Raw genomic sequence first — 20,270 nt, forward strand, 5'->3', positions numbered from 1 at the left:
CTGGCAGTGAATATCGGAACGCAGCCGATATGGCAAGTTTCATCGATGTAACGTTAACTAAATCACATGCATATATTTTATATATGACCACTTTATAAATTATGGAATATTTAATAATAATTTATTGTTAACGTATCTTATGTTATGCAACATGTCTAATGATATGATATTTGCCACCCAATAGGAATATTTACTTTTTAGGGACAAATATATCCTTGTCTAGTTCTTAGCTACTTCCTAGAAAGCAAATTTCTTTTATTGGATAGTGAAAAGTCGTACATAGAACGTCGTGCAGTGTAAATCTGTCATTATGTTCATGAAAAGAATTGCGAATTCGATTTTTGTACTTCTCCATTTTAAAATGATGATTTATTTTACATGACGTTGACGTAAGAGTAAGTCTTCTTAAATATATGCATGTATAGGATAATATAAAAACGTACTAAAGATAATTATTTCATAAGCGTATTTTTCTACGATAGAAAATATTTTACATAAATTTGTACATAAATTACATATATAAATTTTAATGTAACTTTTATACCAGTGGTAAACAAAATTCTTTTTGAATTTTCTATCTTTTCTTTAATTTACGTTAAAAATTTACGTTAAATGATTGATTTATTTAATACATCTTTACGGTTTCTATGTATGCAACATTTTTAATTGTCCAAGAAATACAGAGTGAGTTTATGTTCCTGTTAGTTTTCACAAAGTTTGCAGAGAAACATGTATACTTTAAAACCAACAAAAAAATCTATAGAGATATGAAAGTATAAAATCAACTTATTTAGAAATCTGAATAAACTGAAATATTGACTATGCAAATATATAACATTGGTTATGAAAGTGCAAATTCAGAAGAAGGTTAAATAAAGTTTATAGATATCTTCATTTTTATTTTATTTTTCAATATGATCACTCTGAGATATATTCTGAGATATTGAAACTATTCTATTAGTTTTGAGATACAGAATACCTTTGCAAATTTTATTATGGAAATAAAGAATTCATCCATACAAGCATTATAATTTATATTTGTATTTTTATTGTTTTGTAATTTTATACAAGTTATAAATTGTTATATTTATTATATATTATATATCTATTTATTCTAGAAATATTGAACAAGTTTTTACAACAATATAATATAATATAAAATGGATAAGATGCAAGAAGCTATTAATGAGGTATCATATATGATGAATGAAAAAAACAATAAACTTTACAGTGAAGATAGGTAATAGATGAAAAATATTTTGCATTTATAAATTTTATACATATATATATCTTTTTATAATCTAATTTTAACATATATAAGTATTAATGCATTTAATTTTAAAATATTTTATTTTTTACAGTCTTCCATATACCATTGCAAGATCAAATTCAAAGAAAGAAATAACAAACTCAGATATAATACCACAGGTAAATTGCATTATAATTATTGTATTCTTTATGTCATGGACATATGTATTTTGAAACGTTAATTATGATAAGCATGAAATAAATGGCTGATTATAAATAGTGATATTTTATAAATAATATATTTTAGGTTATTGCAAGCTGCATAATCCATTGTATAGTCATAAAGGTTGGTGTAAACATGGCTTACAGTACAGTTTTGATAAATGAACTAAAGTTGGACAATACTGGAATGGCAATAACAGAAAATGAAGAGTCTTGGATAGGTCAGTCTTGTAACAAATTTTGGATATTTTTCAGTTTGTTTTGAGTACAGTAAATATACTATTTAATATTTGATAGAACAGAATTTTATTGCAGCTTGCAAGTATTCTCATATAAGCACCAATACAAACTTCTGATGTATTATTTTGACATGCAAATTATATGATATTTGATCTTAATCAGGCAATATACCTGAATTTGTATTAAAAACTTATGAATGTTCTATTCAAATCTGTCATTCAATTACATGCAAATTTTGCAGAGCTTTGTATTAGTGTACATATGTGCACATACAGGGTGTTCTAAAAAGATATATCAAAAATTTAAGGAGATATTCCTCACACCTGAAGGATGAAAAAATGTTATATGGACATAGGTGCGAAAATGCTTATTTCAGGAGTTATGTTGAAAATACTGTTAGCTGTACACTTACACAATGTGTATTACTTACACAAGGAAAAATTTAGGATTAATTATTGTAGACGACAATCGTTTAATTAGGCTTATTTACATTTGGTTTTAATGTGACCTTGAGTATCACTGCAGGTTGCGAGACAATCCACTGTACGCCAGACATTTTTGAACGTGTCTGTGAATCAATGCGTCGACGTGTCACTGCTTGTATTCAGGCAAATGACGAACATTTTCAACATTTATTGTGACTAACTCAAGGTTACATTAAAACCAAATGTAAATAAGCCTAATTAAACGATTGCCATCTACAATAATTAATCCTACAGTTAACAACTAACAGTACTTTCAACATAACTCCTGAAATAAGCATTTCCGCACCTACGTCCATATAACATTTTTTCATCCTTCAGGTGTGAGGAATATCTCCTTAAATTTTTGACATATCTTTTTAGAACACCTTGTATATGCTTCATTACCAGCTGCAACAAAATTAGGATTTTAGTTATTAGTAATATTACTTATTATTTTGCACTTTTTGTTCTATAGCAAGTCTAGTTACAATAACTTTGCCAATAGGATCTCTTATTGCGGGCCCTTTAATGGATAAATTTGGACGCAAAGTGGTTTGCTTGTTATCGTGTGTTCCTGCAATAATATCATGGATTTTGCTCATATTTAACAAATCTATAGTTATTATTTATGCAGCTCGATTTATAGCTGGAATTGCAGCAGGTTTAACAACCACTGGTTTAATTTATATATCAGAACTATCTCATCCACAAATCAGGCCAATGCTTTTGTGTCTTAATTCCGTGTTTGTTTCGTTGGGTATATTAATAACTTGTTGTCTAGCTATACTGCTAGACTGGCATAAAATGGCTATAGTTGTTTGTATATTAGAGTGTTGCATCTTATTTGCACTGTTTTTTGTACCTGAAAGCCCCTATTGGCTTGCATATTTTCAAAATGGCATGTTAGATGAGAAACGGGTTCATGAAATGAGACGCAATTTGAAGCGACTTAACAAAAGACAAACAGTGAGTACAATACAGTGTTTTGAAATATCTATATGTTTCAAGGTATCAATGGATAAACGTTTTTTAGATTTATGAACAGGAGTACTCGCGAATCATGGAGGTAACCAGAAATCGCGTTGCAAATGATGAAACATCGGATACTCTAATTACATATATAAAAAATTACTATCATAAATTTACGTCTCCTAGCGGATATAAACCCATGGTGATACTTTTCATCCTTTTTACGTTGCAACAACTTTCTGGTTCATATATCATCATATTTTATGCTATGTCTGTTTTTGACGAAATGAGTGAAACACTCAGCAAGAGTTTTAACGAAAACAATGCACTCGTTATGTTAGGTATTGTTAGATTTGTTATAAGTATATTAACAGTTTTTTCTAGTAGAAGATATGGTAGAAGAATTCTCTGCATCTTGAGTGGAATTGGAATGACTATTTCCATGTTTCTTTCTGGAATATATATGCATTTTACAATGTCACATGAAAAAAATGGAGGTACAGAAGAAACCATGACAGATTATAAATGGCTATTACTTTTCTTTGTATTATCTTATATTTGTTTTAGTACATTTGGAATTATTAATATACCATGGACACTAATAGGAGAATTGATTCCTGTGTCCATACGTGGTATTGGTGGAAGTTTCATGGTCTCTTTTGCTTATATAATGATGTTTGCTGTCCTTAAGAGTTACCCATATATTTTGAAAGTTATGAGCATGAAGAATATATTTTTTTCATTTGGTTCCGTATCTTTAATAAGTACAGCTTATGTATATTTCTTTTTACCAGAAACATTACATAAATCCTTTTCTGATATAGAAAAAATGTTTATTCCTAGTAAAAAAGAAAAACAGAATGATGTTAATTCTTTAAATTGTTAATTTTTACTAAGGTTTCTATATTTTATTTAACAATATGCTAATATTAATATAAAATGAAATTTTTGTTTGAATTTTTATAGCTTGGGCTTGTATCGGTGCATAAAATATTTTAATGTCTTAAGTATCAAATCTTAAATAAAATAAAAATATAAAAATTTTCTGTTATATAATTGGCACACCAAATGTATGTTTAGATTATTGTATTTGTACTTGTATTGTATTGTTCTTTAACTTATATATCCTACTTATATAATTCTTATAATATAAATGCAGTTTACAAATGTTAGAATAATATCTTTTAAAAACACTTGTTCTCTATAGAGTATGAAAAATGCTAGTTTTATAATTAGGTTGTGCAGACCTTTCACTTTCTTTATAAGAGGCTATTTTATTGCTGTGGATTAATGTTATTCATACTTACCTGCAAGCTCCATATATATGAAGAAAAAAAAAAATACATGCATGTTTCTGTAAAAATGTATAACCAGTTCGACAGCAGCATTAACGTAGGCATTATATACTTGATTTTTAACCTTTTACCTATAGTTTTTTTAATCTTAATAACGGACAAGTGTATTGGCTCCTAGCATATTGTAAATATCGCGACGTATGTATCGTCTTTACCGCGTTAAAATGATGCTTTCAAATATACAAATGTGTATCAGTAATCCATTTTCATGATAAATTTTAATTCTTGTTGCAGATGTGCACGTGATTTGAAGGAAACATAGCCATCGGTATCTTGCCTCTGGTCCATCTGACAAATATTGCTCTGCCATAACCTAATTGTATGATAACGATAATAACCACAGTAACAATCATTTTGATTATCTGACGATTCTCGCCATTTAATAGCAATGCTATATTCTTGAAAAATGATGCTTGCCCGTCGCAAATGTCTGTTGAAATTATCATTTTGTACGTTATATATAATCTGCATTTTGCTTATTGCCAAGCAAATATTTCGTGCTAATGACAATTCCAACGCGTATAAAGATCAGTTTCCGTTTCCAAGAGATGGCAATAACTCTCAGAGACAAAAGGATGTGGATATTGCTTTGCAGAGGCTAAAAAAGGAAAGGTAAACTTTGCTCCTATTTTCATTAGCTTTATGTGTAGTTCAAATTCTCTTATTTATATTTTATAGTTTAGTTATATTTTGCATTTTCTTAAGACAAAAATAACATTTCAGGTATGAGCAGCAAATATTAAAATTGGAGTATGATGTTGTAGTTGGACTTGGAGAAAATGGAGAACCAGCTTATCTACATGGAAAAGAGAAGGTTGAAGGTGAAACAGTACTTGCAAAAAAAGCACTGAATGTTGTCCTTTCAAATAAGATATCATTAACTAGAAAATTACCAGATGTACGCAACCCACTGTAAGAATTTATTATATATTGTAAGGTACTTCACAAAAAAGAACATTTTCATGCATGTAAAAATGTTATACTGATTAGAATATTTTTTTTATATTTATATTTGTGCTTATATATACATATGAACTTTATATATTATAGGTGTGCAAATCTTACATATGACACATTACTACCAAGTGTTAGTGTGATAATTATTTTTTATAACGAACCATGGAGTGTTTTATTACGTACAGTACATAGCGTTTTGAAAGGTTCTCTGCCACATTTATTAAAAGAAATTATTTTGGTTGATGATCATAGTGAGGAAGGTATTGAAATCACAATATATGAATATGTAAATTGTAAGGGAGCATACATATTAAATAATTATTTTTTTCTAAAGTATATATTTTATATCTATATTCTGTTAATTTATATAGAGGAACTTCAAGGACAACTTGATTATTATTTGTCGACGCGTTTACCTACAAAAGTCAAATTGTTGAGGTTGCCATATAGACAAGGACTGATACGTGCTCGTCTTCATGGAGCTAAAAATGCTACAGGCGACGTTCTTGTCTTCTTGGATGCACATTGCGAAGTTATCAAAGACTGGTATTTCAAACTGGTATCAATTTAGATAGAAAGTATACCTTTTTCTACATTTTCTATATTGGATTTGCTATATATCTTGAATGTTAAACTAATTTTATACACACTTATATATGGAGAAAGCTTCATTGGCATATATGTATGTATGTTACAGGTTACAGCCTTTGCTTCAGCGAATAAAGGAAAAAAGAAATGCTGTATTAATGCCAATAATTGATAATATTTCTGAAGAGACGTTAGAATACTTTCATGATAATGAAGCATCCTTTTTTCAAGTTGGTGGTTTCACATGGTCAGGTCACTTTACGTGGATAAATATTCAAAAGCACGAGCTTAAGTCGCGTCTTTCTCTTATATCACCGACTAGATCTCCTACTATGGCGGGAGGTTTATTTGCTATCGACAGAAAATATTTTTGGGAAGTTGGTAGTTACGATGATAAAATGGACGGCTGGGGAGGTGAAAATTTGGAAATGTCTTTCAGAGTAAGTTAGATTCACTCCCAAGTATTAAATTTAACTCATTAAACATATAGTCATGAAGATACATACAGGTATTTTTTAGTGGTTCGATAAAATTTTACGTTTTTAATAAATTGTTATTCTTCAATAGATTTGGCAATGTGGTGGTACATTAGAGATTATTCCTTGTTCTCGAGTTGGCCATATATTTCGAAATTTTCATCCATATAAATTTCCGAACGATAAAGATACTCATGGAATAAATACTGCTCGTTTAGCATTTGTATGGATGGATGAATATAAGAGATTATTTTTGCTCCATCGCAGTGAGTTTAAGGTAAAAGATTAGAAATATATAATTATTAATTATTATATTTAACTGCATCTCTTATATAAATAAATAAAATTCTCAGAATAAATCAAGTTTGTTTGGGGATATAAGCGAGCGTTTAAAATTACGCCGAAAGCTCAAATGTAAAAGCTTTAAATGGTATCTTGATAATATTTATCCAGAGAAATTCATTCCTGATGAGCACGCCATAGCATATGGCCGCGTCAGATTACGCAATAGACTGCTGTGTTTAGACAATCTACAACGTGACGAGGATAAACCATACAATTTAGGTTTATACAGTTGTCATTCCAAGTTATATCCAAGTCAGGTCTGTATATCAATGTAGATTACTTTAATTTAAGTACTATGAGAACGATTTCACTAAAGGTCACACATATGCTTGTGCAACTTAGTTTTTTTCATTGAGTAATTCTGGCGAGTTACGAAGGGATGATAATTGTGCGAGAGTGAATGCTGATGACTCAAGAGTGCACACTCAAGTTGAAATGTCGGATTGTAATAATGAAAAAGGTGGAAAGGAATGGGTATTAACAAAGGTATCATATTAACTCGAAAAACCTACAAATAAGTGCTATTATATTACCAGCAATTAAAATATGTTATTTGATTGTAGGATAGCAAAATTGTACATGTAGAAACTGGTCTCTGTCTTGATGGTTCTCAGGTACAGAATGAAGAAGATGTATTTGCGACTGCCTGTGCCAATGTGCCAGATCAGTTTTGGAAATTTGATTTTTACATTGGTAAAATTGTACCAAAATAACGTTGTCTTACAAATATCCGTTTGAACTCGTTAGAACATATTGTTTGTGTGTGTGTGTATATATATATATATATTTTTTTGGTATGTATACATATATATATATATATATATATACATATGTGTGTGTGCGCGCGTGTGTGTATGTTGGTGATTTAATAAAAATTTTTTATTCTGTGTTTTGTGAAGATCTCGCTATTTTGTCAGTTCCAAAACTGAGAAGGAATGTTGCGTTTATGAGTTTTAGTTTGATATCTTTTCTGTTCCTAAAAGAAACGTCGAACATCAAACGCATTGTGAATTATGCTTTGCCATAGAAATTTAGTTTAGTGAATTGAGCGGTTTTTATCTCAAGTCTTTAAAGAAAGAAAAATGATCTGTACGAACAATTTTCCTTACAAATTGCAAATATAGTTATAAGATGATTCTCCCTATATTTTAGTCAAAAAAAACGAAAAAGGCTATGCTTATCTTTTAAATCTCCATGAGAAGTGATGAGAAGTCTGTGGACCTTAGCACCCACAAGATAATGGGTGTTTACAATAAATCGAGTTCAAGTTGGTTCTACTAGGACTGAAAGGTATGATAGACACGACCATCTACTATCTTCATGATTTATGACAACTCAATGCTGTCCGATAAATCGAGTAGAGTAGAGTAGGCTTAAGCGTCGTCTACAATGGCAGTAAGCAGTAAAGGCCTATCCAGACAAACTTGCATAAGCGCGTAACGCATATGCATAAGGAAATTGACTAATCGTATGTTTCATACAAAAAATATTTTTTTGTACACGGATCATAATTGATCAATTTCCTTATGCATATGCGTTACGCGCTTATGCAAGTTTGTCTGGATAGGCCTTAAGGGCCAGAGCACAGACTTCTGCATAACGCATAATACACAACGCATAAGAGAATCAACTAATCAGAGTTCTTCATTTCTGTCCTGAGGAGAGAAATGAAGAAAACTAATTGGTTTATTCTCTTATGTGTTATGTATTATGTGTTATGCAAGAACCTGTGCTCTGGCCCTAAGAAGTAAGCGTGAACAGTAAGAAATGGACCAACCACAGTTGATTATTTTTGTCATAATCGACTGTGATTGGTCCATTTCTTATTCTTCACGCTTTCTTCTTACTGCTTACGGCCATTGTAGACCACGCTTTATATCACATCATTCAATAAGTTCGTAGGATGACTAATAAAACAACTTTTAGGCAAAATTTGACTTTATTCATCTACATAGTCTCCTTCAAGAGTGATACATTGCTTCCAACGCTTCTCTAACATTTCGATGCCTTTTTTGTAGAACGATTTATCTTTGGCCTCAAAATAGGCTTCAGTTTCGGCAATCACTTCATTGGAGTCAAATCTCTTTCCCTGGAGCATTCTTTTTAGGTCTGCAAACAGGTAGTAGTCGCTGGGAGCCAGATCCGGAGAATACGGTAGATGGGGAAGCAATTCAAAGTGCAATTCGTGCAATTTTGCCATTGTTGCGAGCGACTTGTGACACGATGCATTATCCTGGTGAAAGAGCACTTTTTTTTTCTTCATTTGGGGTCGTTTCTTCGCAATTTCTTCCTTCAAACGCACCAATAACGCCATATAATATTCGCTATTGATGGTTCTTCCTTTCTCAAGGTAATCAATGAATAAAATACCTTGCGCATCCCAAAATATGGAGGCCAAAACCTTACCAGCTGACATTTGCGTTTTTCGTCGCTTTGGGCGGGTTTCGCCGGTTGCTGTCCACTCAGCTGACTGCCGATTTGACTCTGGAGTGTAGTGATGGATCCATGTTTCACCCATTGTCACATACCGTATCAAAAAATCCTTTTTATTGCGCTGAAACAGCTCCAAACAGCTCGCTGAATCGTCGACGCGTTGCTGTTTTTCATCGACTGTGAGCAAACGCGGTACCCACTTCGAACAAAGCTTCCTCATGGACAAATGTTCATGCAAAATGGTGAATACACTGCCTTCTGATATCTTTAAGGTGTCAGCTATCTCACGTAATTTTAATTTACGACCGGCTAAAACTATTTTGTGAACTTTTTTTATGTTTTCTGGAATAACTGCCGAATTTGGGCGACCAGAGCGTTCAGCGTCATCGGTATTTGTACGGCCGCTTTTAAAATTAGCAAACCACTTCTCTACCATTTGTCTCGATGGAGTAGAGTCCGAATAACACTTGTCAAGCCACTGCTTTGCTTGAACGGTATTTTTTCCCATTAAAAAGCAATGTTTTATTAACACACGAAACTCAGATTTTTCCATTGTTTTTAAAATTAAAACAGTAGCGTCACTAAAACCACTGTAACTTGTGAACTAAACGTCCGATTGTCATGAAATTTTGATACGTATCATTTGAAGGTTAGTACTTACTAAAAATCATATGGATTTGTCAATAGTAGCGCCATCTATATGTCATCCTATGAACTTATTTAGTGATGTGATACATAACACATAAGAGAATGGGCGCGTTCAGCAGATTACAACAATTGCAAATCGGTGAGCGAATAATCAGTGAGAGCTTAGTGATACGGATCGTGTCTGCTGAACGGGGATTTTAGCCTCAGAATACAGCGTGTGACGTGATCTTGCATTATTTTTCTAACCTTTTATACGATTAGTCAATTCGTGTCACGTGATCTTGCATTATTTTTCAAACCTTTTATACGATTTGTCAATTCGATTGAAATAACTGATTAAATTTAACCATCAGGTGAAGAAAGAGCCGAAAGAAATTAAGCATTAGTGTGTTTAATAATTGGAAAAAATGGACGATTTGGATATTATAGCGTTATTTGCAGTGGATGATGGTTTTCTATAATATTTATTCTATAATAATATCAAAGTAGTTAAACAAAGCTTAACACATGTAAAAATATTATTAAATGAAAAAAGAAGAAAAAGTTACTTGCAAGTACACTTTAAGAAACAAACAATATGTAATATATATTAAGTATTTACCTGATCGTAGTCTTGAGTGTACCTCGTTTGTATCTGTTATACTATATTCGGCACCATTAAATGTATAGTTAACACTATACATATCATTATTACTAATGCGACAATTCATTATTTTTTCTTTTACGTTTAATAAGTTTTATAAGTTCAGCTAATACATCCAAACACATGGGCGCCGCCATATTGTTTTCCAACATGTTGAGCTTAGGTAGCGAAGAAAATCTTTGGTGGAAAAAATGGCGTCCGCTCCCTAAACATGTTGAGGAGCAGTAACTGATCAAAGTGCGTTCAGCAGACATCCACCCAAGAGTTGTACAACAGTTTTACAACAGTTGTGTCTGCTGACCGCGGCCAATAAACCAATTAGTTTTCTTCATTTCTCTCCTGAGGACAGAAATGAAGAACTCTGATTGGTTGATTCTCTTATGCGTTGTATATTATGCGTTATGCAGAAGCTGTGCTCTGGCCCTAAAGGCGCCTTTACATGGGAGCGTCGAGCGTCGAACGTCAAAGCGTCCAACCAATCAGTTTTTCATTTCTTATTTCAGGGATAAAAACAAGGAACTTTGATTGGTTGGACGCTTTGACGCTCGACGCTCCCATGTATTGGTACCTTTAGGACAAGATAAAAAATGACTTACGATTGGTGTATATATTTTTAGATCAACCAATAACATTCAATTTCCAACAGTCAATCATTTAACCGTTGCGTTCTGTGAACGCAGTTCAACCGGCGCGGGTGCCGGCGTCAGTGTTTATGAATAATTGTATGTGCTGAGATGTTTAAATCTTACCGACATAACGCGTAGACGTTGCCAATAATAAATATATTGTTATATTTCACACGTGTGGCTCTCTTTTACTTTTCAATATGTATATCAAATCGATGGTATTGGAAGGATTCAAGTCGTATGGTAAAAGGATCGAAATAAACGGTTTCGATAAAGAATTTAATGCGATTACAGGATTTAATGGTAGCGGGAAGTCGAATATTTTAGATGCAATATGCTTTGTTTTGGGTATTACAAATCTCGGCCAGGTATTTTTTACATATCTATTCATACATTTTACATATCTATAAATATTCTCTTAGTAGAATGTTGATTTTCTAATCTTATTGAACATTCTAACACAGCCTTACTTTTCCAGTATAACTATCTCATACAGACAATAGTTTTTTCTTCAATTTTGTTACATTATGCTGATATACAAAAATTATCATATAAAATTATTAGTCTGACATTTATACGTAACTTTAATTTATATTAAAGTTCAAATTATTAATCTATTGTACCATGTAACTAATATGATTTATTTTGATTTATTTGACAGGTTCGTGCTACTTCTTTACAAGATTTAGTTTATAAATCTGGCCAAGCAGGAATTAAAAAAGCTAGTGTTACAATAACATTTGATAATCATGATAGAGAATCATCTCCTATGGGTTATGAACATCATGAAGAAATTGTAATTACAAGACAAGTAGTAATTGGTGGCAAAAATAAGTATATGATTAATGGAACAAATGTACAGAACAAACGTGTGCAAGATTTATTTTGCTCTGTTCAGTTGAATGTAAATAATCCACACTTTTTGATCATGCAAGGTAGAATAACAAAAGTACTGAATATGAAGCCAATTGAAATTTTATCCATGTTGGAAGAAGCAGCAGGTACAAAAATGTATGAAAAGAAGAAACAATCTGCATTGCTCACTATAGTAAAAAAGGATAAAAAATTGAAAGAAATAAATGATGTATGTTATCAACGACATACTTTTGCATTTATTTTTTTACTTGTATACTTTATATTTAATTGTTATGTACTTTTTAGATCTTGAGAGAGGAAATAGGTCCAAAATTAGAAAAATTGAAGGAAGAGAGAATGCAATATGTGGAATTCCAACGCATAGAGAGAGAACTTGAACATAGTATGAGAGTTTATTTAGCATGGAAATATGTTGTTGCCTTACATAATAGTGAAGAAGCAGAAGAAAATGTCATGATTGTGCAAGATAAAATAGATTCAAAGTTGGAGGCTATAGCTGATGGTGTAGAAGAAATCGAAAGCATAGAAAAAAAATATGCTGAATTATTGGAGATTAAGGAAGCTGTATGATATTTTATTTCTTTGTATTTCTCGCAAATCTAATAGTTTAATAACGATAATTATATTATCTTTCCAATAATAATATTAAAATCAATTTGAATAATATTTTATTAGACATAGTATGTAAAAATATTAATATTGTATAAATTTCTAACAGGAAGAGGGCGATAAGTTGGAGTCAGCAGAGCATGAACTGAAGGAATATGAAAAGAAGCAGTTTAAATTATCAGCTGAAATAAATGGTAATAAAGAAAATATCAAAGCAGTAATTAAAGCAATTCAACAAACAAAGAATAACATAGAAGACGATAAAAAAGTACTTATGTTAAAGGAAAAAGAGTTTGGGAAAGTAGGTGATCTTTTTCAGAAATTGAAAGAGATGGATCAAAAGGATGCTGAAGCAGTATTAAAGGCACAAGAGAAATACCAGAAAATAAGTTCAGGTTTGTTAGAGAGTGATGATGGTGAAAATGCAACGTTGGAGCAGCAACTAATAAATGCAAAGCAGAATATGGTGCAAGCACAAACTGAGCTTAAGCAATGCGAAATGACACTGAATCACAATAGGCAACAGTTGACTAAGAAACAAGAAGATATGCACAATACTGAGAATGAATATAAGAAATATAATAAAGATCTAGAAGTGAAAGAAAAAGAGTTGGAAAATTTAAGGAATGAATTGGATAGATTGAATTATGAAGATAATTATGTGGAAGATCTGATGAAGCAAAAGCATACCTTAATTACTGAAATAAGATCATTGCATGAAAAAATTGATCAATTTGAATCAAGATATCCTCAAACGAAATTTGACTATCGGAAGCCCGAACCTAATTTTAATTCACAGTCTGTAAAAGGCATCGTGTGCAAGTTACTTAATATAAAAGACAAGAAAACTGCATATGCCTTGGAGATTGCTGCAGGAGGAAAGGTAATATTACTTTATCTATGTTTATGAAATTTCTTTTTTATTTCATGGATATAATTATGTTTTAGCTTTACAATGTAATAGTGGATACAGAAACTGTAAGTAAGAAGATTCTCCAACATGGACAATTACAACAGCGAGTTACGTTTATCCCACTGAATCGAGTGGTTGGTAGATCGATGGATCGACAAATGATCGATTTGGCAGAACAACTGGTTGGCAAAGAGAATGTTCAGTCTGCTTTGTCTCTTATAGATTTTTCTGATGAGATTAGACCAGCGATGACCTGGGTGTTTGGTCAAATATTTGTATGCAAAGACATGGAAAGTGCCAAGAAAATAGCATTTCATGAAAGAATTATGAAGAAGTGTGTTACTTTGGAAGGCGATCTCTTTGATCCAGCTGGTACTTTATCCGGTGGTGCTCGAGCGAAATCTGGCTCGATTTTATTAAAATTGGAAGAATTGAAGGAAACTCAGAATGAATTGAATAACAAAGAACGTCTTTTGAAAGATGTGGAGACTACTTTATCGAATGTTGAAGTAATTGCAGAGAAATATGCGACTTTAAAACAAAAGTATGATTTATTGAGTTATGAGATTGGTATCATACGACAAAGAATACAACAAACTACTTATCATAAGATCAAAGAAGAGGTATATATATATACATACACAAATAATTTTGCATTAGATGTAACATAATCATAATGTCAAAGAATCTCTGCCTATACACACGCACATTCGTTCATACTTATACATTTATTTTCAGGTGAATTCTTTGAACACAGCTATTGAGGATCTTATGCAACGGATAACCACAGCAAAGAATTTAGAAATAGAAAGCACAAAACGTGCAAGAGATATAGAATTGAAGTTGAAGGATGCTGTAAATATTCGAGAAGAACAATTAAAGGAGGCTGAAAATCAATTAAATATTTTAAAGAAAAAGGCCGAAAAGAGTCATAAAGAATGGCAAAATAGGGAACAGGAATCGGAGACGCTTGAATTAGAAATTAAAGAGTTGAAACAGACGATCGAAAGCGGTAATGAACAATTATTTCAGACAGAGAAAGAAAGCAATATGTATAAGGAAAAAGGGGAAACTCTTGAGGAAGAATTGAAAGAAGTGAAAATTAAAGTTGCAGAACTGCAGAGTATGGTTAAAGAACAAAAAGATATCATTATAAAGCAAAACAAAGATATGCGAAAGTTGACAACAAAAAAAGAAGACATTATTAAACAAAATAAGGAATTTGAATTGGACATTAAAAAATTAAATCATGAAATTAATGCCATCAAAAAATGCGCGACAGATTGTAAGCACAAAGTTTCAGAATTCACACAAAGATATGAATGGATTAAGGAAGAGAAAGCTTATTTTGGAAAGAAAGGTATTTAGGAAGGAAGATGTTAATTTTGTTTAATTAATTTTTTTTATAAAAATGTAATATAAACAGTAATATGAAATTTTTGATTAGATTATATAAAGAAACTTACATATATATATATATATATATATATATATATATGTATGTATTTGTATATTTTTTAGGAGGAATATATGATTTTGAAGTTAATAAACCAGATGAAATGTCGCAAAAAATACAGCATTTAGAAGGAACACATGACAAATTAAGCCGCAATATAAATGTACGGGCCATCAGTCTTCTTGACAAAGAAGAGGAACAATATAACGACACGATGAAAAAGAAGAAAATAGTTGAAAATGATAAGATAAAAATTCTTGAAACCATTAAACACTTAGACGAAAAGAAGAAACAAATTTTAGTTAAAGCTTGGGAACAGGTATAATTTTTCATTGCAAAAATTTAGTTCATATAAAATTGTTCATATGTTCACACATGAAACAAATGATTCTTGAGATGTTTTAAATCTTATATCGATATAAATCTATAGTTTCTAAAATTTACTAACTCTCTCCTTTTTTTCAGGTAAATAAAGACTTTGGCTCAATATTTAGTACATTACTACCAGGAGCCAATGCTAAACTAGAACCACCGATGAATCAAACGATAATGGATGGTTTGGAGGTGAAAGTTGGATTTTCGGGTATTTGGAAAGAATCATTAGGAGAATTATCCGGTGGTCAAAGATCATTAGTTGCCCTGTCATTAGTTTTGGCTATGCTTCTTTATAAACCGGCTCCGTTGTACATTCTGGACGAAGTAGATGCCGCTTTAGACCTTTCACATACGGAAAATATCGGTACAATGTTAAAACGGCACTTCAAGTGTTCGCAATTTATAGTTGTATCTTTAAAGGATGGTATGTTCAACAATGCTAATGTCTTATTCACAACTAGATTTATTGATGGTATGTCAACGATATGTAGAACTGAAAAAATCCAACCTAGATAATTCATCATACATATAAATATCATGCATATAAAATTTATATATTTTCACGCAGGAATTCTTTATTTTTTTTATCAACGTAACTATTTTTATAATATTAAGATACATTTTCAGTTTATATTATAAAGTTTATTCAGTTATTTCAGTTTATATTATTTTTATAATATTAAGATATATTTTCAGTTTGTATTATATAAATTAATATGATTCTGACTGTACAATAATAAACACTTACGCAATTATTAACAGTTAAGCCGAATTTGTTATTTGTCTAACAGTATAAATATTAGATTTAAGAATTGACCATACTGGACCAATCAATTACTGCAAAAAATGGATGACGCTTTATTTCGCTTATCGTTAATCGTTCGTCCGGATGATACTTTAGAATCTGTAACAATAATTTCGCAAATAATTTCGGAATTTAAGTCGTATTTTATAATTTATATGATTACACTTACGCCATATAACAAAGTTCTCGCATTTTCTGATAGCTTGCTAGGAATACTAATTGCGGAATGTGAGTGAAATAATCCAGGATGTTTAACAGCAAACGTCTACGAAATGGGAAAATTGGACGTTATTCTTATATTAATAATTATAGACATATGATTCTTATAATTATACATACAATGCCGGTAAGTAACTCGTATAAAATAACTCCAAAGCTCCAAATATCTGTGGCAGACGTAACAAAAATGGTCGGGGAAAATGTTGCCGACTCTGGAGACGAATATGGGTATGTCAGTTTTGATAATTCCACATTGTGTTGTGGTATGATATAAGTGAGCTGCACATGTCCCATATCGTCGATAAGAATATTATCAGGTTTGAAATCGAAAATAAAGACACCTTGTTGGTGAAGCACTTCCAGGGCTAAAAGAATTTCAGCTGCCCATGATCGGACCACAGTCTCAGGTACTTGCCAAAGTTCTTGGTCGTCATCAGCATTATTTTCTTTGTATAGATGCGGATATTGTGTCTCATAAATGTTGCGGTCGTTATTTGATGTTAAATGATTATTTACATTAATGGTACAATTGATATTTAAAGCATTTGTATCAACAGAAGTACTTCCGATATCGTTATTTCTTTTAAGATCTGAATCCCGCGATATCTGAGCAATAATTTTTGCATTCAGTGATGATGCATTTCCCGAGTATCTCAATTCCTTAGATTTGTTTAATCGACTAGCAATGGAATTGCTTCTTCTTAATGTCGCATTAACGGATTGTAACAATTTTTGTGATTTTTCTAACAATTGTACGGTTGGTACCTCCATGCTATAGATCTCATTTTGTTCATCTATCGAGCATATATGATCTTTACCCTGTGATATATCACTTTCTATAACTTTATCAGTTTTCTTGAGTTCGTGAGTATTTTCGTTACTATCAAGTTTGTTGACATAATTATTTGTACATATGTGATTTAGGATCAAATTATTGGGTGGTTTATAACGTAATTTAATGAAATCCCATAATCTTCCACAACTACAATGAGATTTAAATTATGTAAATAAACGATATTGCATAGAAAATTATAAATATAATTATCAATTCGTACTTAGCATATTGCAGGATCAGAAATACAGCAGTCTCAGTTTCTACACATGAATACAACTCTACCATGTATGGCACTCGTTCACGTAATACATAATTATTTATGTTATCCTCATGAACAGAAGATTTTTCTATAGACTAGAATATAATCAAATATTTTATTCTAAAACTAAATATCAGAAAATAGCTCAATTTTTTGTTTTAATTTATAATAAATTTAGAGTTTATATAAAAATATACACATAGTTAAAATATTTTACCTTTATGATTCTGCTACAATTTATACGCATGTCTGTTGCAAGCATTACTGATTTCATTATTTTAAGTATTTTATAATATTGGAGTTCTGACACAGGTTTACTTATTAATGAAATATTGCAATTTAAATGCTTATTATATAATTGCTCAGCCTGTGCTAAATATTTTGATATTTTTTCTTTTATATTCGCTACTCTTGTACTGTCTGGATCAAGCTGTACACCAGTTATAAGAGATGATATTCCCAATTTGTACTGTGTAAAAGCTTCTTTATATTCTGCTATAGATTCATGCTTGAAAGCTGCACTCATATGGCCAGCAGCTATTAAAATATATTGTGCAGAGTCTGCCTGTGTCATGGAATACGTAGAATGAGCAGTGTTACAATTTGAAAGATTTTTACTAATATTATTATTTAGACAGTCAAACCCTGACTCATCATGTAGTGTTACTTTGTGATTTCTGTCAAGATTTGTGTTTCTAATATGCACATCACAGTCTTGATTAGTGGTATCTTGTATATACTGCTTTGTCATTTTATTATTTTCTTCATCTCGTGTAATACTTGCTTTTTGTAAATTAGTGGTGCTGTGAGATTCACTTTTTCTGTGAGATACTGCACATTCATTCTCATTTGTACAAATATTTGACAGTGTAGAATATGTGTTTGTTAGAACATTATTAGATGTTTTAGAAAGATATGGCACTTGAAAAGTACTTTGTGCTATAGTATCATCTGTCAGCACAGAATTATTCAAAGCAACAATACGATCATCTTCTGATGTATCAGAGCTTATGGAATGTGCACAATCACTGTTGCAATTATCCACGTGACTAGTTTCAAAAAATGTTATAAAAATATCACTGGAATATAAGTACGAGTATTGTCCTATAAATTCCAAAAATTTAAGGGCATATTTCCTCCTTTCTTCTACAACTTCAGCTTCAAATCTGCCAAAATATCTTGATTTAGGGAAAGTAGGGAAGCTTTCTTTTATTCCTAAATGTTTGTGTAAATTACTAAGTTCTGAGTGAAGCTTCTTGAAATCATTGTAACGCTTCCACACAGAAACTTTAGATATTTCTTCATGAGAAGAATTCAGGAACACCTATATAAAATATAAAAAGATAAATAATATTGAACTAATATCATCCGATATTAGTTATAATTAGTATAAATAATCAAAATTCAGAGAATAAAGCACAATAATTTCTTAAAGCATACATCATACCATAGAAGTGACTTTGTAAATTGTAAAGCCTTTCTTATGTCTTGCTGTCTCAGGAATTATAAAACGTCTAATCCACTTGTCTTTTGCGGGTGCCATTGCTTATATTGATTAATGAGATTCTTATTGTTTTAACAATACTGAAATTCCTCGTCTGTCATAATCGTGTCAAATGACTGAAAATCATCTTTATTTTTATGTTGGTCTTCTCGTTCACCGTACATATTATACACACAAATTATGCGTATAGAACTGATATGCTGGTGTTTTTTCATTAATATTCTTGAGAGAAATACATTATTTTACTGTTAGCATTTTTAAGAAATTTATAACATATCTATATAATATCACGTAAAACGGCACTAACTACTAGCTGTCACCAACTGTCACAAATTTAATCATAAACAGTGACAAGAAGCGAATCAGATTATAATTTTAATTGTCGTATGACAAAATTGTTAGATACGACTATTGGCGGGTGCGTATCTATTCGACACTACACGATTGAACACAAAGTAAATGATTGGTTGGATTTAGTAATTCACCAGATAATACTTTGCATCGGTTGGTTGTGTGCAATCGTGCTGTGTCGAATTGGGTGTTTCCCTCGATATTACGCCGGGACACTTTTTTTGGATTGAAATTTATCCAATCAGGGCTAAGTTTACAACGCATATACATGTGTATGTTCATAACTGAATATGAAAATTATAAAATTGAATAAAAATTATAAAAATGGCCACCCCCATTAGTGTCATTTTGTATCATTGCTAGAAGTTGTCTGCGTGATCTTGAAATATTTCTTCCCGAATTGCGGGTAGTGCGTTGCATGAAAGATGAGAAGACGAAGGGGCAAGACGGGAGAGATTTTGGCTTAAGGCGATAAAGCCAGCGGCACACGGTACTTCTATCCTTCGGAAATGTACCAATCACAACGCAATATTTTCATCCAGCAAGCAATCCAGCACGAAAACAAGCACCGTGTACCGCTGGCTTAAGATTGCCGCTGACTCGCCTCGTGCCTCTTCTGCCGCGCGTACGCATCGATGGTGCAACAAAGACGGAGAGCGATTGATCGTCTATGCTTTTCTATCTTACTATCTTCCTTAAGGATATAGAGTGAACAAGAACCGTACATGCTTTGCCGTTATCGTCAGGACGGGCGTAGTGTGCACACATTTTCGCAGGGGGCGCGTCGGAAAAATTGTCCCGGCGTAACCGGCTCGGGGTGGCCGCTTTCAGGTTTCTCTCTGCCGACATTGAAA

General features: G+C 31.7%; 3 protein-coding genes across 8 annotated transcripts; 2 read left to right on the forward strand and 1 right to left on the reverse strand.

Moving 5' to 3' along the window:
- The first annotated feature begins 1,361 nt into the window (after positions 1 to 1,361).
- On the forward strand, positions 1,362 to 7,633 carry LOC105182438 (polypeptide N-acetylgalactosaminyltransferase 1). Of its 6 annotated transcripts, none has more exons than XM_025298354.1 (10): positions 1,362 to 1,428; positions 4,733 to 5,110; positions 5,222 to 5,410; positions 5,549 to 5,715; positions 5,827 to 6,001; positions 6,153 to 6,483; positions 6,611 to 6,796; positions 6,873 to 7,121; positions 7,207 to 7,350; positions 7,428 to 7,633. In XM_025298354.1, the coding sequence occupies exons 2-10, from the start codon at positions 4,905 to 4,907 to the stop codon at positions 7,575 to 7,577; spliced, it is 1,797 nt and encodes a 598-aa protein (XP_025154139.1). In that variant the 5' UTR covers positions 1,362 to 1,428; positions 4,733 to 4,904; the 3' UTR covers positions 7,578 to 7,633. The 6 variants fall into 6 exon arrangements, with proteins under 6 accessions (XP_025154139.1, XP_025154131.1, XP_025154142.1 ...); XM_025298346.1 differs by lacking the exon at positions 1,362 to 1,428 and adding an exon at positions 1,561 to 1,691; XM_025298357.1 differs by lacking the exon at positions 1,362 to 1,428 and adding an exon at positions 3,352 to 3,484.
- Positions 7,634 to 11,414: 3,781 nt separating this feature from the next.
- Positions 11,415 to 16,030, forward strand: SMC2 (structural maintenance of chromosomes 2). The gene is made up of 8 exons (XM_011139847.3): positions 11,415 to 11,582; positions 11,876 to 12,298; positions 12,376 to 12,654; positions 12,809 to 13,582; positions 13,648 to 14,235; positions 14,351 to 14,972; positions 15,134 to 15,387; positions 15,534 to 16,030. Exons 1-8 carry the CDS (start codon positions 11,415 to 11,417, stop codon positions 15,957 to 15,959), a joined length of 3,534 nt encoding a protein of 1,177 aa, XP_011138149.1. The 3' UTR covers positions 15,960 to 16,030.
- Positions 16,031 to 16,126: 96 nt separating this feature from the next.
- On the reverse strand, positions 16,127 to 19,414 carry LOC105182435 (ribosomal protein S6 kinase delta-1). Its single transcript, XM_011139845.3, has 6 exons — positions 19,009 to 19,414; positions 17,779 to 18,885; positions 17,523 to 17,656; positions 16,588 to 17,449; positions 16,418 to 16,513; positions 16,127 to 16,347 (listed from the first exon to the last, which is right to left on the reverse strand). The coding sequence occupies exons 1-6, from the start codon at positions 19,102 to 19,104 to the stop codon at positions 16,249 to 16,251; spliced, it is 2,394 nt and encodes a 797-aa protein (XP_011138147.1). The 5' UTR covers positions 19,105 to 19,414; the 3' UTR covers positions 16,127 to 16,248.
- Positions 19,415 to 20,270: the final 856 nt, after the last annotated feature.

The sequence above is a fragment of the Harpegnathos saltator genome, unplaced genomic scaffold (assembly GCF_003227715.2).
Source record: "Harpegnathos saltator strain DR-91 unplaced genomic scaffold, Hsal_v8.6 scaffold101, whole genome shotgun sequence".
Lineage (NCBI taxonomy): Eukaryota > Metazoa > Arthropoda > Insecta > Hymenoptera > Formicidae > Harpegnathos > Harpegnathos saltator.